Genomic DNA, 16,819 nt, shown 5'->3' on the forward strand with positions numbered 1-16,819 from the left:
TGGCATATCGCGGGTAGAGCAGAAAACAGCTGCGCTTGCACCGGTGAGCTACATGTGCAGGCGCGAGATTATGGGCGGGTACGAGCATGGTGCTGGTGAGGTCATGCACAGCGCCGACCTCACCAGTGCCATGCTCGTACCCACCCATAATCTCGCGCCTGCACATTTAGCTCACCGGCGTGAGCGAGGGCAGCAGTTTTCTGCTCTGGCTGAGATATGCCAGAGCGAGCTGCGCCTGAGCGAGCCGACCTAACTGCACAGGCGCGAGATTTGAAAATGCGACAAGGAGGATGACTGAGGAGTCAACCCGTCAATCAAGACAGGAGGACGGCGATCACCGGCAGGAGGGGTGAAAGGAGCAGAAAATGAGCCCACCCATCTGGCCAACACAGGTAATTAGCATACTTAAGGGCCAAGTTTTATAAAGTTATTTTTGGGGTCTGGAAGGGGAGTCCGGGCCAAGGTGCACCTTCATAGAACGCAGCCCAGGAGCTGCAGAAGGGGATTCTTTTAGTTTAATAGGGAAAAATCTGGCGACAGGTTCCCTTTAAGGCTTTGTATACACTCTTCTGCTCTGGCACCGTGGAGGTTGTCTAATCAGAAGGAGCTAAATATCACCGCCTTCTGTGCATAGTATAGAACCGCCCCAGAGCATCCGCCACATATACAGTATTATCTACAGGAGCTTTAGTTTTTGAAATTAAACAATGTGCAATAAGTCTTTTATTAATAGCATTACACAAAATTGATAAATATTCTGGCAGACGTGCGGATAAGTTATGAGGAGATCCCCGCCCGGCTCAGCCTCTCCGGCCCAGGCCGCCAGCATCACATGTTCAATAGGGCGCTAGTCCTCTCCCCTCTAAATTTCTATAGGGTGGGCCTGCAGAATTTTTTCTTAATATACAAAAAGTGATGATTATAGTGAACCAGCTGCTAAAGAGAGTCTTGCTAGTGACAAGCAGCACCCCGAGGAGGAGATAACAGTATTACAGTGTTACCGTTTAGAAATCAGTGAAACGCGTTGGGTTGGACAGAACCGTAAGAACAGTACAATGGGGTGACACAGTATAAGAGATAGCGAATGTGGGCTAGGTGAGTGAAAGAGCAGACAACAGCCCCTTCCTCTTCCACCTCCTCCTTCAAAATAAGGCAAATTTATACAAAATTTCGCCTAAGAAAACATACAAAAAACAAAAACGCACACAAATACTGTGATCTCCTTCAAACAAAAAAAAAATGACCTAGAAAAGCTAAAAAGACACAAACGTCCCGATATTCAAGTATTTCAGGATTCCTGCACCTTTAGCGAGCTGGGTACAGAGGTCTGTGAACTAGGAAACCCAGTGCAAAATTAAAAAAACAAAAAAAATGGGGGTGAGGTTGGGGGGCCGGAGTTAAGGAGCTGCGCCCCCAGCCTGCACTCCCAGTAAGGGGGTTTACTGGAATGTGATGCAAAGGAATCCAGATTCTTGGAGATCGTCGCGGGACTACAGTACAGAGCGAGGAAAGACTAGAATGTTTTTTTTTTTTTTTTGGAACGAGCCGGCCGTTTTGTTTTTTTTTTGGTGTTTTTAGGCCCACTCTGGAGAGCAGCTGGATGCTGGAGAACAGGGAGCTGGATGATGGATGGGGTGGATGGAGGGAGTCAGACACACTACATACAAACAGTCTCTTTAGGCACTTTTTCTTTTTGGCTGGTGTAAGCCCCCCAGGGTGAAGTTGGAAACCAGTTTGGCAGTTTATACTGGCCATCACAAAGCTGGGTTTTTCGGTTTAAGAAAAATAATTAGAAAAAAAAAAAAATAATGGTGACGTCATCTTCCCACATTTCCACCTGGAATAGGTTTCGGGAGATCTCAGAAGTCGGTCTTGTGTGGAGGTTTAGTTTTCCTTGGCTTTGCCATTCTTGGACTTGCCGTTCTGGTGCACGGCTCCGTTGGAGGAGGCGCTGCTGGATTTGGGGAGGCGTCGTCCTTTGGTGTAGGCCTGGTACCAGAAATTAGAGAACAGGATGAAGAAGACTGTGCCGTAGATCCAGATGAGGTGGATGAAGATGGGAAACTGGTAGTCGCAGGAGGACATGAAGTAATACTGGGTAATGTGGATGGAGACCAAAACGAACTGGATCTGGGAGACAGGACAGAAGCGGGTGACTTGTACGTTTCGGAGAGTATGAGGCAAGATATAATGACACCGTACATCTACTACGAGGTAATAAACATCAATGTTCTTACCAGCTGAATGGCGGTCATGTGTTTCTTCCACCACAAAAACTTCTGGAAGCGTGGTCCGGCAGCAGACAGCCCGTAGTAGAAATACATGATGACGTGGACTAAAGAGTTGATCATGGCGTGGAAGGATCCCATACCACCTGGAGGAGGAAAACAAAGGATCAGTCAGAAGAAAAACCAAGACAGGCTCAACTTCATAATCACAATTGAAGTCTGGGGTCCTCACCTGGACCGAACTTTACCCCCCACCACCAGCTGCAGGGCAGGACGGAGTGATGGAAGATGTGCAGGAATGTGATCTGACTGTTCTTCTTCCTCACAACAAAGAAAACCTGCGACAAGGAGACACAAAGTAAGAAATGAGGCGCCAAGAACCGTCTATGCTACCGCGCCGGAAAACCAATGTCTGCCAAGTTGGAGAATGGATGAAAATTTTTGGAGAAAGTTCTTAAAAAGGGAATCTGTCTGTGGGATCAACCCTCCTAAGACGTCTATATGGACATGTAGTATAATAAATTCACTGCACTCAAATTTGTAAAATTGCAAAGAGTGAGAAATAATTTATTGGAGCAAAGTGGTCAAGCAACATCCAACGACGTTTCGACCCACCTGGGTCTTAGTCAAGTCAATTATTATATGACTCTAGGGCATCGCCCTCTTTTCACGTGCACCATCATCTGCTTCAGTCTGAGTGCAGACCATTGTTATATTATATGGGCATGTAGGTCATAGAAAGATGAATAAAATGATACCTCAATATCTGAGATCTGATCTTATTCCAGACAAATCCACATTTTTCTTAATATGTAAATGAGCTGTTAAGATCTATGGGACGGACATAGATCTCCCTGAGAATCTGCCTCCGGAGCTTTTTTTTTTTTTTTTTAATTCAAAAGGAGACCTTTTTTGTATCAATATTTATGGTTGATAAATTTTTAGCGTCATAGTGAAGGGACGAACAGAACGTATTCACTCACATCGCCACAAGGTAGGCATAACCCCGCCAACTACATATCTGCTATATGGATGCTGCTAGACATATCATATTTCATTTCTATAGAAAGATAAAATCGTAATAAGAAACACGACCAATGATCACAATATTTTCTGCCTGGGACATCTGAGGGTGAAGATATCCTTTAAGTTGGGAAGCTCAAAATTCTGAAGGGCTGAGCACATCCCATGAGAAACCCTCACATGAGGTCATCAAATAGGGAGGTATGGGGGCTCAACTTTGTTCTAATAAAAAGGCACAAATTGGGTTTGGTCCTTTGTCAGTTATTGGAAGGTACAGCTTGCTGTGGACTTTGTTTTGGTTTTTTTCTTCTTCTAAGGAGTACCTTCCTCCTCCAAGTGCTGAAGCCACTGCAGTAACACCAGGTTTCGTTATTTTGTGTATCCCTTTTAATTTTATGTAATGGTATATACTGTATTGTTTTGTCCCCTTTGTAACATCTTTTCTATACTTTTATATAAACTAGCTACTTTCCGATTAAATACATGAAATTTAATAGCTTAAGGCCGGTTTCACACATCCGGCTTTTCGCCGGTTTGCCGGATCCGGCGCTCTCCCGTTCAGACAATACAGTACAGTGACAGCGCTGTAACTTCAGAGTCACATGCGCCGGTCACATGACAGCATGTGACCGGCGCTTGTTGCGCTGTCACTGTACTGTAGTCACTGTATGGGAGAGCGCCGGATCCGGCAAACCGGCGAAAAGCCGGATGTGTGAAACCGACCTTAATTCCTCTTGCTCTATAATTTGCATCCCCGAAGCCATACGCCACCTGTAACAGGAGTATAATCTGCCTGTAAAGCAATTGGTGGAGGCAGCTAGTAATGTTTCTTAGGTTATTGTGGGGCTTGGCAGTGACTATACAGAGATTATAGGACCGTGAAGAAGGTGCATAGCGCTGAAATATGTAGTCCCTTGCTGGATTGTATATTATTTGTGTGGAGTTCCTTCTATTTTTTGTATAACATAATGGATTAATAAACAAGATTTTTATAACTTTCATCTTTTTGCTGGATCCCAATTCTTCTATATATCTATTTATTCGGGCATACTCCCTGCCTGGATCCCTGCAAAGAACAAGGTGAACACAGACCATCGCATAAGAGGAACTCCCTTGTGGTGAGCTGGCTACATGTTTTATACAGAGAATAATATAATATAATATAATATAATATAATATATATGCTATGCATTGCAAAATACACTCACTGAACTCCCCAATAATTGGCCCAGTAGTGGAAACAGATGGATCCTAGTCCATTAATTGTGTAAATTGTCTTGACAATAGGGGGCAGCAGAGGGCCATTTGTGACATTGGCCTATAGATCTTAACAGCTCATGTGTATATAAGGAAAACTTGGATTTCTGTGGAATAAAATATCAGATTGCAGTTATGAAGGTACGATTATTTATCTTTCTATGACCTCCATGCCCATATAGATGGTAGAAGTCCTACTGACAGATTCCTTTAAATTGTCCCATTCAATCTAATACCCCCCCCAACACAAATATAACAAATGTTCAGTTGCAGAGATTTATGAATCTCCATTGTAATAATTCAACTAATTTCTACATAATTCTTCCCCATAAATGACACCATGTAAGGAGCAGGTTTCAAGTCTATCAGGTTAATAGCAATAGGAAAGTCAGTGTCATGTAATAAACATACATATGGTAAAAGTGATGGACCTACAAAAACAAAAAAAAAAAAATAAAAAAAAAAAATAAAAGTGCCTGCCCTGGACCTGAACTCGCCCTGCATCTTAGTCCAACATCTATTATAGTTTTACAATCTGCAGCGCAACAATCACACCCATCATTAAATATTCCTTGCTTGGTGGGGGAGGGGGCTGTGGTGCCCCCTGTGTTTTAGCCACCACTCGCAGCATAGGCTGTCATTATTGGAGAGTCAGTAGTTCTTTCCTTTCTTTTAGGCCCTAGGAGCAGAAGACATTTCCAGTCCCATTTCTCTTCCCTAGGACACATTCTGTATCTTATATACTGTGGCACTTACCGTATCAAGCAATTCAATAAACTTGGAGAAGAGGAAGAGCCAAGCTACCCGGACCATCTAAGGAGAGGAAAACGGGAAGAACTAAATTAATCTCATGTCACTGGAGGCAGTCAGCCATATCTGTCAGTCTGGTTTCTAGGGACGGCCTGTAACAATGACTTATTTCAATGGGGTTGTCAGGCAAAGAGTATCTAGCAACCAGTCCAGCTCAGATTATTGAAGTCTTAAGTTTAAAATGACCCTTTAGTCCAAAATGAAAGTTTGACTACAATGAGGAATGCGTGTCTGACATACTTCAGCCCAGATTCATTGAGACTGACGGTTTGACCACCAGTCTTTATGAAAGCTATGATGGAGTCAGACGACTCAAATTTATTAAGGGTCACTAGAAGTGTCCCCCCTGCCGAGGCCTGGTGTAATTTGCTTGACCTTTATGGTGCAAAATATGAATTTGACAGGTGGGCACCACCATGCCACGTCCATTCAAGGCCATTTTGTTGGGACAGCCGTAAAAACGTCAAAGGTTGCAAAAACTCCTTCATGAGGGTCCTAGTGCCCTATTTTTGAACAATTCTCCTGCCATTCCTCCGTTGTGGTTCAATTCCCATTTTTGCAGACGTACTCACTCCCTCCTACATTGACCTCTGAAAGGATCAGAACCAATGACGGAGTTAAGGCCATCTCGTGTCATTGACCATAATTAAAAATCAGAAGCAGAGCTCCGGATCGGCAGGAGGATCATTCATGAGGACGACACCATATAAGTTGCTTGTACATCAGCCTTGTTCATTTTGGACTGGAGAGTTGCTTACAGCCCCCCATACACAGATTAATGTCGACCGAACCAGTCAACATTGACCGGTCTAATGTTTATGGGAGCTCTGGAAAATATTGTTGGGGGAAGTATTGATCCGGTAGATATCATTTCAAACTGACATTTGTAGAGTCACCCAGAAATAAGCCGCCACCAGACATGTCAGAGAACCGAGGAGCACTCAGACGAACAAGCCCCCCTGTGCACGGGAGAGCCGGATGAACCACGGTGTGGCCAACAGCCATCTAATGTGTATGGTGGGCTTTAACACTAGAACTGACTACTTTGCACCATGTATTTCTATATAGGTGTCACGAGTCCAGTAGTTCTAGTGTTAAAGACCTCCATACACAAAGTAGGCCAGACCTGTTGATTTCTGTGGGATCGGTAGACCATCGGATATGTATGGCCACCTCCCCACCTCCAAATCCCTTTGTTCTTGGAGAAGATAGGCCACCGATAGAGATGTTAGGAAGGAGCAGATTTGAGAAATTATGAAGACTGGGCCAAGGGTCCATGTGTTCGGGGGAGTCAGGAGAGATGTCCATCAGCCGTCTCCTGTGTAGACACCTTCTGGAGATGGAGTATCTGGTCATATCTTACTCCATTCATGGAGTTTGATGAACACATTTGAGGAGCTGTAGCGGCACCTAATGGCTGACATACACCCATAATTTACACCAAAGAAATTCTGCAAATCGAGACCAAGTTCTGCGCAGTAAATGTCCCTCATTGTGTACAGTGTGAGTGATTTATGGCTCTTTTGGAGCTCGGGCGTGGGGTGTCCTGGTACCGGTTACTATGGTTGGAGATAAAGGGCGATAAGGCCAAACATCTCCCTGTGTTTATAGTGCAAAGTTCAGCAGGTGGCGGCAGGTGGTACCGTCTCCGGAGGAGGGTGAGGGCGTAATTAGGGTCACCATGTGACTATGGATTTTCTGGAGTCCCCACCTACAGATGATCAATAATTGGCCTTGTGCCGGGCAACGCACACGCGACTCACTCACCCTTAGAGCCATTGGTGAATCAGAGGTGTCCACGGGATCGCAACGCCAGGTGTATCCGGTCAACCAGCCCGACATGAGGAACTGCGCCAAAGACAGAAGAGATATGAATGCAAAGGACTGTTTCATCACCGGCGCGGTTATCGCTTTATGGCCGCTGTAAATGTTATCTTAATAAAAGGACGAGGTTGCCATTCTGTCACATCCACTGTAATATTTTCCTGGTGGAGAAATCTAATCTCCCCTTTGGAAAAAAACAGGGTTTAATCTTCATGCGATTGCAACTTCTGCAACCTTCTTGTATCCACTACCCCAGGTGAGGGTTTACTATAATCACTTCCGATCCTGGAAAACAATTCTCTACTGTCCTGAATGTTTCTATTCACTGACAGCAAGCGAAAAAGTATAGTAGAAAAACTCAACCTTTCTGACACCCACCCAGATCGTCACAACGTCCGCTCCAAACCCAACTCACCTCGTATACGATATAAGCAGACAGGGCGACCAGACTGAAATTATAGACCACCATCAATGGCTTGAGGTCGAAGGGCTTCCGATTGGCCATTAATCTTGGCCCCAGAGACAGGACGAAGTAGACATAGCCCAGTAGGATGGCTCCAGGCAGGAACGGGGAGTGCATCAGGGGGTAGTGACCTATTCTGGGGTCTGAGGGAAGACAAGACGATTACTGAGGCTGCATGAAGGGTTAATTTACAAAGCAAAGCATTGAAGTGCGGAGTAACGACACTGGAATATATTCAGATACAGACTGTAGAAGAGGTAATTACTGGCTCTCGACATCTACGAGAAGAGCCGTAATTAGAGATGCAGGGAGGATTAACGCAAGAACCCACGCGTTTCGCTGACAATCAGGGGAGAGACTCAGCCGAGCGGACAGGTGATCGCTGCCAAAAATCACATCATTTGTATAATTCTGTATCCACATGGCTTCATGGGATTTGCATCTCCTCTGCACACATCACTTCACAGTAGTAACTAAGAGCAGACTAGGCAAAAAAAAATGTGATCATGACTGTTTTGCCTCACGGTAAGATCCAAAAACTGGCTGCTTAGGATTTGCGAAAAGGTGGGACCAGGAGGGCGGCAAAAGCGTACAAGACAAAAACCTGACGATGGTGGCTAGATGACCGAGCAGTTTAAGAGGACGGGTCAAGGAGCATGGTGCCGTTGTGTACCGTACCTGCCCCCTTCATGAAGTCTTGATAGCGCTGCCCCCATTCTGAGAGTACCTCCATCTTCACGGCTTTTCACAACCTGAGAAGACAACATAGAAATTAATTTAGTGGTTCAATGCAGAGAAAAATAAATCATCAAGGTTACAATGTGCTTCCGAAATGTTCAGACGTGTCCTATCCTTCAAGATTTAGGTCTCCCCTCCAACCTAACGAAGACCTCACAGCGTCCTCAGAACCAGCCGCACATAGCCACTGGTTATCTGGGAGGGTTGGGACGCCAAAAAAAGGTGTCCCCTATCCTCAAACCAAGGTCCGCGCCATTATTTCTCCTACCTGCAGAACGTATACCCAGATACTCTATTTAAATTAATCCAAAAAATGGCAATTGTGCTAATAAAGAGGGTCTCTGAAAGCCACAAATAAAGAAACTATATTCTAGAGGAACATCTGGTCACCGGGTCACCAGGAGTCAACCAGCGATTTACCAATCTATTAATCAGCCATCATACCAAGAAAAAAAAACAAAAAAACAAAATAAAGGAGTGAAGGGGCGGCACGGCACGCTCTCGCTCCCTCCGGGGGACGGCACGGCACGCTCTCGCTCCCTCCGGGGGACGGCACGGCACGCTCTCGCTCCCTCCGGGGGACGGCACGGCACGCTCTCGCTCCCTCCGGGGGACGGCACGGCACGCTCTCGCTCCCTCCGGGGGACGGCACGGCACGCTCTCGCTCCCTCCGGGGGACGGCACGGCACGCTCTCGCTCCCTCCGGGGGACGGCACGGCACGCTCTCGCTCCCTCCGGGGGACGGCACGGCACGCTCTCGCTCCCTCAAGGCAGAGGCGCAGGTTTTTGGGCTTCCGAGAGACAACTAATGACATCTCCCAGTCCTGGTGACACACGTGGCTAAATTAACCATTACAGGCCAAAAAAAAAAAAGGGGCACAAGAGGCAAAATGTCATCCCCTTTAATAACTCCATGCAGTACTGTTTGTGTATGAGGCACAAGCGGAGTCAGCCGAGTCCTCCCAAAAGGTACAAAGACCTGTTGCCACCTGCCTCACTGATTTCACCCCACTCTATGGTCCTTCAACCTCTGAAAAAAATATTACACAGCCTCAAAGCTAAGGCTAAGATAATATGATAGATAGACGTTGAAACTATTACTTGGTTGCTCCCCCATTCTTTACACTGCAGCTCTGCTTTTCCAGATTGTCTATGAAGCTCATCAGGAAGTCGGTGAATGGATGGCAGGTTTATATTTCAGAAGGGACAATGTTTGTAGACCAATTATATGACGATGAGAGAACCCCCTTTAATTGCAAAGTTTTTATAAAAGAAAAAACAAAAAAAAAACAAAACAGCTTTTCAATTTACCCCTTATTAAAAACAGTCCTTAATGGGGTTGTAAAACGACAAGTCTGCAGTCCCTGTATGTGTCCCTCTATGTGACTGCAGACTTGTGAATCCTCATTGTGTGCACCGAGAGGCTCTGCCGGTTTTACAGCTGGGAACGGTGGTCACGTGGCTTCACGCATGCGATATGCACATTCCCGGTCAGCATCCGACTGGCAAGGAGCATCCTCATTCAATACATTTTAATCAAGTCTGCACCCCTCTAGTCAGAATGTGGCCCGGGATCGTGCATCCTTCATACTCGTGGCCACCATTCCTGGCTCTAAAACTGGAGAATCGTGCATGTGATGTGAGAATTCATAAGTCTGCAGTAACAGGCTGACAGAAAATTCTAGATTTACACTGGACAACCCCTTTAAGAAAGAAGGATTTTAAATTCAGTAGTTTATTGCTTGTTGCTTAGATGACTACCTCTGCAATCTATCAGGAATGGAGCGCTCGCTCACAAGCGCTGAACATGGCCGGATCGCCAGCTCTGGTGGGGTCTAGTGTCCCTGCGCTCCTCTGATGCGGCAGAGTTGGCTCTGTTTGCACCATGGTAGAGCATCCAGCTCAGACTGTCAATCATTCAGGAGCGCATCACCCCCCTCCAGCGAGCAGAGGAGCGCTGTGCTCCTGAAGATAAAATTCATGGTCTTAAAGGGCCAGAATCGTATTCATTTTTTGGATGAAAACACAGACAGGGTGACCGGAGCCTTTAGTGGTGTGCTGATGGGGAACCTCTCAAAATGGTCTCTTCAGGGAGGAAGGAGACGAACTCTAGTGCCACCTATTGGAAGTAGCAATCCTAAAAGTCAAAAGTGACTCTTTAATGAGCCTTGTCATATTACTTAGGACTTATGCCAGATCAGAACCTCAATTTGCAGACTCTGTTTTGGGGTGATTGCCCCTCATTAGTGCAATCTGGCTGTATGAGAAGCTATAGTGGGGTCCCAGAGCATTGGAGCTTTAAGTCTCCTCACTGGCATCCAGATTGGTTTGTAAGTCGCCGCAAGGAGAAATGTTTTAACCCCCCTGGGAACCTTGATTGGTAAAAATGCCAATGACTGGGCCGTATACATTCAGATCGAAATCTCAGAATTGACAATGTATTGCTAATAAACCCCATATCACCTGAAGTGCCCCGAATCAGCAGCCATATAAAGGGCGCCCTTATATCCGCACTGGTTCCCCCGGCTTCTAGGTCCCCTCATGTGTGACTAAGTGAGGGGTGAGGTGATGTGAATGTCCCCGATCTGTGACAAGCAGCCGTCACATAGATGAGACACCGCAGAGAAGCGCAGGCCGGGGGACGCTAATCATCCCAAATGAACAGAGACAAGGCCGGGGTCACGCGGGGACACAGAGTGCCGCTGAGAACCAGGCTATGGGATGACACCGACTGTACGGGCGGCTGAACACCGGCATGTGAAAACTTCTGCAACAGTCAGGCTCGTGTGGCCTTTCACAGTTTTTAAAGATCTCTGCTTGCTGTCAGTGAAAGACAAGTGATATCGGCACTGAGAAACTGGAAACCTTTCCTGACCCAACACTTCTCATCGCTGGGGGACTGCACTCTGTCCCGGCAGTGACACCTGCACCGCAGCGCTGCAGACAATCCACCGCATCTGAACTTACCCTTACAGGGTGTCTGTTGCCGCTCACTTCCGCATTGGAGGCTGATGATGATGATGGTGTCCTTACGTGCCAAGACATGTGGTAAGGATCACACGGCCGCCCTGAGGGGCTCAGCGTCATCAGCTCCCAATGTAGGGGGAAGCAGCAACTCTAAAGCTCTGTTCACGAGTTGCGAGTTTGGTGTGGATTTTACTAGCAGATTTTCTTGCACTCGTGGTTTTTATTTTACGTGCATTTTCTGTGTTGGATACAGTAAGATTTAATTTGCAGATTTGCTATTAAGCCGAAGAGGAAAAATGTGCACCAAAAAGCTGCATCTCAGTAACATGTTGCAGATTTAGGCCCTGTGCACACGCTGCAGTTTGACGCTTTTTTATTTTTTAAAACTCTGCATCAAAGTCTGTATGCCTCTAAGGGTACTTTCACACCTCCGGTTTTTCTTCTGCGGCACAATCCGGCACTTTGCATGAAAATCACAACCGTTTTTTTTTGCTGCCGGTTGCGATTTTCCTGCATAGACTTTAATTAGTGCCGCATTGTGCTGCATGGCCTTGCGTTCCATCCGGTTTTTGCCGCATGCGGCAGATTTAGCCGATGCGGCGGCCGGATGGAACGTTGCCTGGCACGTTTTTTCGTGCGGCAAAAAAAAACCGCATCGCGCCGCATTCGGCCGATGCGGCGCATCTCTCAATGCATGCCTATGGCGGCCGGATGCGGCGCGATGCGGCAAATACCGCATCCGGCCGCCGCATGCGGTTTCTGCCACTGCGCATGCTCAGTAGCATGCCGCAAGCGGCAAAAACCGGGCGGGCCGCATGGGAAAAACTTATGCAAAGGATGCGGTGTTTTCACCGCATCCGTTGCATAGCTTGCACAGCCGGATTGAGCCGCAGGGCTCAAGCCGGATGTGTGAAAGTAGCCTAATGAAGCTAGCAAACCATGGGATTTTGGATGTGCTGTGCACACGATGCAATTTTTTCCGTACGGTTTTGGTACAGATTTTGATGTAGAAAAAAAATTGCAATTATTGGTCTCGCAGCGTTTTTTCACCCATTGACCTGGATTTGCCCCCCCCCCCCGCAAAATAAAATAAAAAAGTATTAAAAACTGCACCGAAAGCAGATGCTGTTTTGGTGTGGTTTTTGATGCTTTTTTTTGCCACAACGTGCAGATTCGGTGCAGAAATTGTTTGCACCAAAACAGTGTGTGCACAAAGCCTTAAAATAAAAAAACGCAATAAGGCTATGTGCGCACTAGAAAGTGCCTTTTTCTTAAGAAAAATCTGGACCCTCTTAAAGAATCCCGCACCCGCGGTAAAAAACACCAAAAACGCAACGAAATCCACATTTTACGCAAATTGGTCCCTGCGGATTTTTACTATTATCTATGGCAAAAACTGCAGGTACCTGTGGAAAAGTGACATGCTCATTAATTCCGCAGCGGGAAATCCGTGAGTATAAAAAAAAAACCGCAGTGTGCGCACAGCATTTTTTAAAACCCATAGTATTTGCTGGGGAATGACTGCAGCAATGTTAGACATTTTCTGCAGCAAATCCGCGGCAAAATAAACGGTAAATCCGCAGCGTGCGCACAGGGCCTAAAAGGTTACTACTTTCCATGACTATTCCACACAAAGAAGAAAAACGCAGCACAAGGAAGAGAAGGTGAACCTAGGCCGCTTTTCTGGGGCTGTAAAATCCAGAGGATTATATATGCGGAAAATAAAATCCATGTGTGACCCCCAAACCAAAAGGGAATAGTTTCCTTAGTGGATTGCGCAGAGGAGCAGTCTCAGATTAGATTAGGAAATTGCTTGGTATACAATTCTGAAAAATGAAATCATAGCTTTTATTATGGGATATCCCTCCCGCAGAACAGGAGGAGCGAGCCTGGAACGAGTCCGGGAGGTTTAGTCTCGCTGTAATTATCAGCTTCAGATTTTCGTGTTGGGTCCCAGAGCCGGTATCTGGGCTTGTCTGTGCAGGGCGACCCACGCCGTTCCCAGGGGCTGGAGGGGATCTGTCCTCCCCACCCTGCTCAGCCGCGACTATGACACGAGGCGGGAGCAGGAAGTCACCTGTACCTGGAAATGTTCCCCGGACGCCCTTTACACAGATTGCAGATACTTTCCAGCTACAACTGACGTCGTCTGCAAAGGTCACGGAGTTTGCTCGGTCATCAGAACGCAGATCTCATAGCGATTCTGTACTAATCTATGCACCGAGCGGGGGGCGCAGCTGCAGGGGGCGCGGGGGCGCAGCTGCAGGGGGTGCGGGGGCGCAGGGGTAGCTGTCGCCTAGTAGTTTAGGGCTTAACAAGGTACCATCCAATACAGGTTTTCCTTTGGGTCCAGGCTCTTCAGGCAAAATTCAGCCCTTGTAAAATGGCCATAAAGCATAAGATGTGTAGACTGTAAATGTCCCTTATTGTTGGATATTATATGATTTTATAAAGTGGGATCATGTAGCAGAGTCGAGATTGGCATTTACCACAACTTATACTAATATAGTTCAATGTTAAGTCAACACTGCTACGTCTGTAGAAGCCACAGTCAGACGGCGCTGCACTCTATGGCTGTGAAAGGACGGCGAGTACAGAATCTATCCTGTGGGACGACATAACATAGGATAGGTAATACCGTTGCGTATCTGTGCTACTGCTCCGTGCGGCCATTGCTCTCTTCAAATAGGTCTTTTTAGAGCCCCGTTCTCAGGACAGGAGAGAGGCCATAGAATGGGCCATCAGCGATCTGCAAGTTATTACCAATCCCGTGGATAAATGATAATTTGCTCATTTGGAAAAACCCCTTTAAATCTGCCAGAATAGGGGTCAGGGTTACGCGGAGACATGAAATGCACCATTACTGTAGACAAAAAGATCGCCAATAAAAATTACCAAGAGGGGACATAAGGAACCCTACAATGGCGACCTAAATCTGGGTGGGCCAGTATGATACCCATTGTTTCATCTACCATTGGACCTGTAGTAAAGTCTCCCCCCTCCAACACTCGTAGGAAGGACATCTGATAAAACCAGTTTATAGGATAACCCCTTTAAGCAGGGGGGGGGTGTTATTAAACAGTGGGACCCCCAGTGATCCGCTTCATTCACGCACTGCCACTCCAATCACACTGGCCCCCACACTCGCCCCGCATGTGCTCAATTATTGAGGCGATCACACATTTATCACCTATCCCCAGAATACCGCAGGGGAAAAGACCCCTTTAAAGACCATCCACCAATGTTTACTCAGCGAGGGTCCGACTCTTGAAAAAACAACTATACTGTATGAGCAGCAGCGCCCAACACTGAAGACCTGGACAGCAGCAGCACCCCTTCATTGAGCTGTCAGTGGGGGGTCCGGACCCCACCAATCAAACTGATGACTAAGGATACTTTCAGCTTTGTTTCTTGGTATAAATATATATTAATACAAGATAACGGAATTCATGACACCCACCATAAAATCCTACATTTGTGCCGAATTATGCCCCGAGGACCCTCCGAGCGTCCAGAGCCTCCAAACGATGAAGCGGTCTCTACAGGAGACAAACTGCAGCCTTCTGCATACGATGTCAGTTAGATTAGGCTCCGCCTCCAAGGAGCTCATCTCCCAGAGCCCCGCCCCCAGCACGAGATGATACTCATATTCTTGGCAAAACCTACACAATGGAGTATACACCAAAGCGGTGGTATTATTAACCCCTTCATATTCACATCCTAATGTCTGCCCCTGAATCTGAACACAAAAGGCTAGGTTCACACTTCCATTATTTTGCATCAGTCACAGTCCGTCGTTGAGGAATTACGGTACCCTGCAAAATATTTTGCAGGAATCCAGTTTTTCCCCATAGACTTCTATTAGTGAAAGATTGTGACTGATGGCCCTGCGTTGCATCCGCTGCGAACGGATCAGTCATTTAGTGACTGTCAGGCGGGAGCAACGCTGAATGTAACTTTTTTGGAGTGGCAAAAAAAGCCGGACTCCCGCAGGTGTCCGTCACAAGCTATAATGGATGTCTATGGTGCTGGATTCCGTCACGCTCTACTGAGCATGCCCAGCATGTTCGGCACACTCATTGGGCTGTCCCAAACACAAACTTATCACGACGGATCCGTCAAAGAACAGATGCACAACGGATGGATGTAACGGATGCGACGGATCAGTTTTTCCCCATTTTTCCGTTGCGTCAGTTGACATTTCAAAAACGACGGATCCGTCATTGCGTCGCAACAACGCACCTGACGGAAGCAAAACAACGCAAGTGTGAACCTAGCCATACATGTCATAAGCAGAAGCCTGGAAAATTTCGCTGGCGGGATTGTGCTGGATTCACATGTGGCGTTTCAATGGTAATCCTTTTTTGTTATTTTTTGCAGAAGTTTAAAACAAAATAAAAAAGCCACCAAAAACAAAATGTAGTGAGACAAACTAAAAAGTAAGTTGTATTTTAAGATGGTGACTAAAAAAGTGTCACATACCCTAAAAGTAAGGTAGGTGGGGGGGGGGGGAAATGGTAAAGGCTGTGACGACGCAGGTTGTACTGATCCCCAATCGGCTAATGCAATAATCGGGAGTCGCGCAGGTGAGCCTCAGTTGGCAGCTGCCGTTATCTGTAGATTATTTTTATCTAATTTTTTCCGTTTTTATCTTTCAGGAAATGGTCGCAGTAAAATCATAAAAGCAGCACAGATAAATTGCCATATGGAGCAAAGAATAAAAAAAAAAAAAAACACCCAAAACCATGGACCTCTAGAGCAACAGCCCCAGTGGCATTGTGGGGACGATATTACTGAAAACTTCATTACCAGTCTCAGTGTTTAAATTGGGGGGGGGCGATGTAAATAAATGCGTAATTTTCCCATAAAATGTTGCATTTCTCAAGATAAGATGCAGTTGCACTCGGTGGCCCGCCCCCCCCCACTCCCCGGCGCACTCGGTGGCCCGCCCCCCCCCACTCCCCGGCGCACTCGGTGGCCCGCCCCCCCCACTCCCCTGTGCACTCGGTGGCCCGCCCCCCCCACTCCCCTGTGCACTCGGTGGCCCGCCCCCCCCACTCCCCTGTGCACTCGGTGGCCCGCCCCCCCCCACTCCCTTGTGCACTCGGTGGCCCGCCCCCCCCACTCCCTTGTGCACTCGATGGCCCGCCCCCCCACTCCCTTGTGCACTCGGTGGCCCGCCCCCCCCACTCCCTTGTGCACTCGGTGGCCCGCCCCCCCCCACTCCCTTGTGCACTCGGTGGCCCGCCCCCCCCCACTCCCTTGTGCACTCGGTGGCCCGCCCCCCCCACTCCCTTGTGCACTCGGTGGCCCGCCCCCCCCACTCCCTTGTGCACTCGGTGGCCCGCCCGCCCCCCCCCACTCCCTTGTGCACTCGGTGGCCCGCCCGCCCCCCCCCACTCCCTTGTGCACTCGGTGGCCCGCCCCCCCCACTCCCTTGTGCACTCGGTGGCCCGCCCCCCCCACTCCCTTGTGCACTCGGTGGCCCGCCCCCCCCACTCCCTTGTGC

The 16,819-nt window shown here is 47.5% G+C and overlaps 1 protein-coding gene across 2 annotated transcripts in view; it reads right to left on the minus strand.

Annotated features, from left to right (window-relative positions):
- Positions 1–705: 705 nt before the first annotated feature.
- The window catches only part of ELOVL1 (ELOVL fatty acid elongase 1), a 59,014-nt gene continuing 42,900 nt past the window's right edge, over positions 706–16,819 (minus strand). For both annotated transcript variants that reach the window (XM_075320452.1, XM_075320451.1), the window contains exons 2-8: positions 8,284–8,357; positions 7,558–7,748; positions 7,086–7,166; positions 5,265–5,321; positions 2,461–2,566; positions 2,238–2,374; positions 706–2,130 (exon numbers count right to left, since the gene is read on the minus strand). In XM_075320452.1, coding sequence (XP_075176567.1) covers positions 1,885–2,130; positions 2,238–2,374; positions 2,461–2,566; positions 5,265–5,321; positions 7,086–7,166; positions 7,558–7,748; positions 8,284–8,338 — 873 coding nt within the window. In that variant the 5' untranslated portion in view covers positions 8,339–8,357 and the 3' untranslated portion in view covers positions 706–1,884. The remainder of the gene's footprint in view (positions 2,131–2,237; positions 2,375–2,460; positions 2,567–5,264; positions 5,322–7,085; positions 7,167–7,557; positions 7,749–8,283; positions 8,358–16,819) is intronic.

Source organism: Anomaloglossus baeobatrachus, chromosome 8, assembly GCF_048569485.1.
Source record: "Anomaloglossus baeobatrachus isolate aAnoBae1 chromosome 8, aAnoBae1.hap1, whole genome shotgun sequence".
In the NCBI taxonomy this organism is placed as follows: Eukaryota; Metazoa; Chordata; class Amphibia; order Anura; family Aromobatidae; genus Anomaloglossus; species Anomaloglossus baeobatrachus.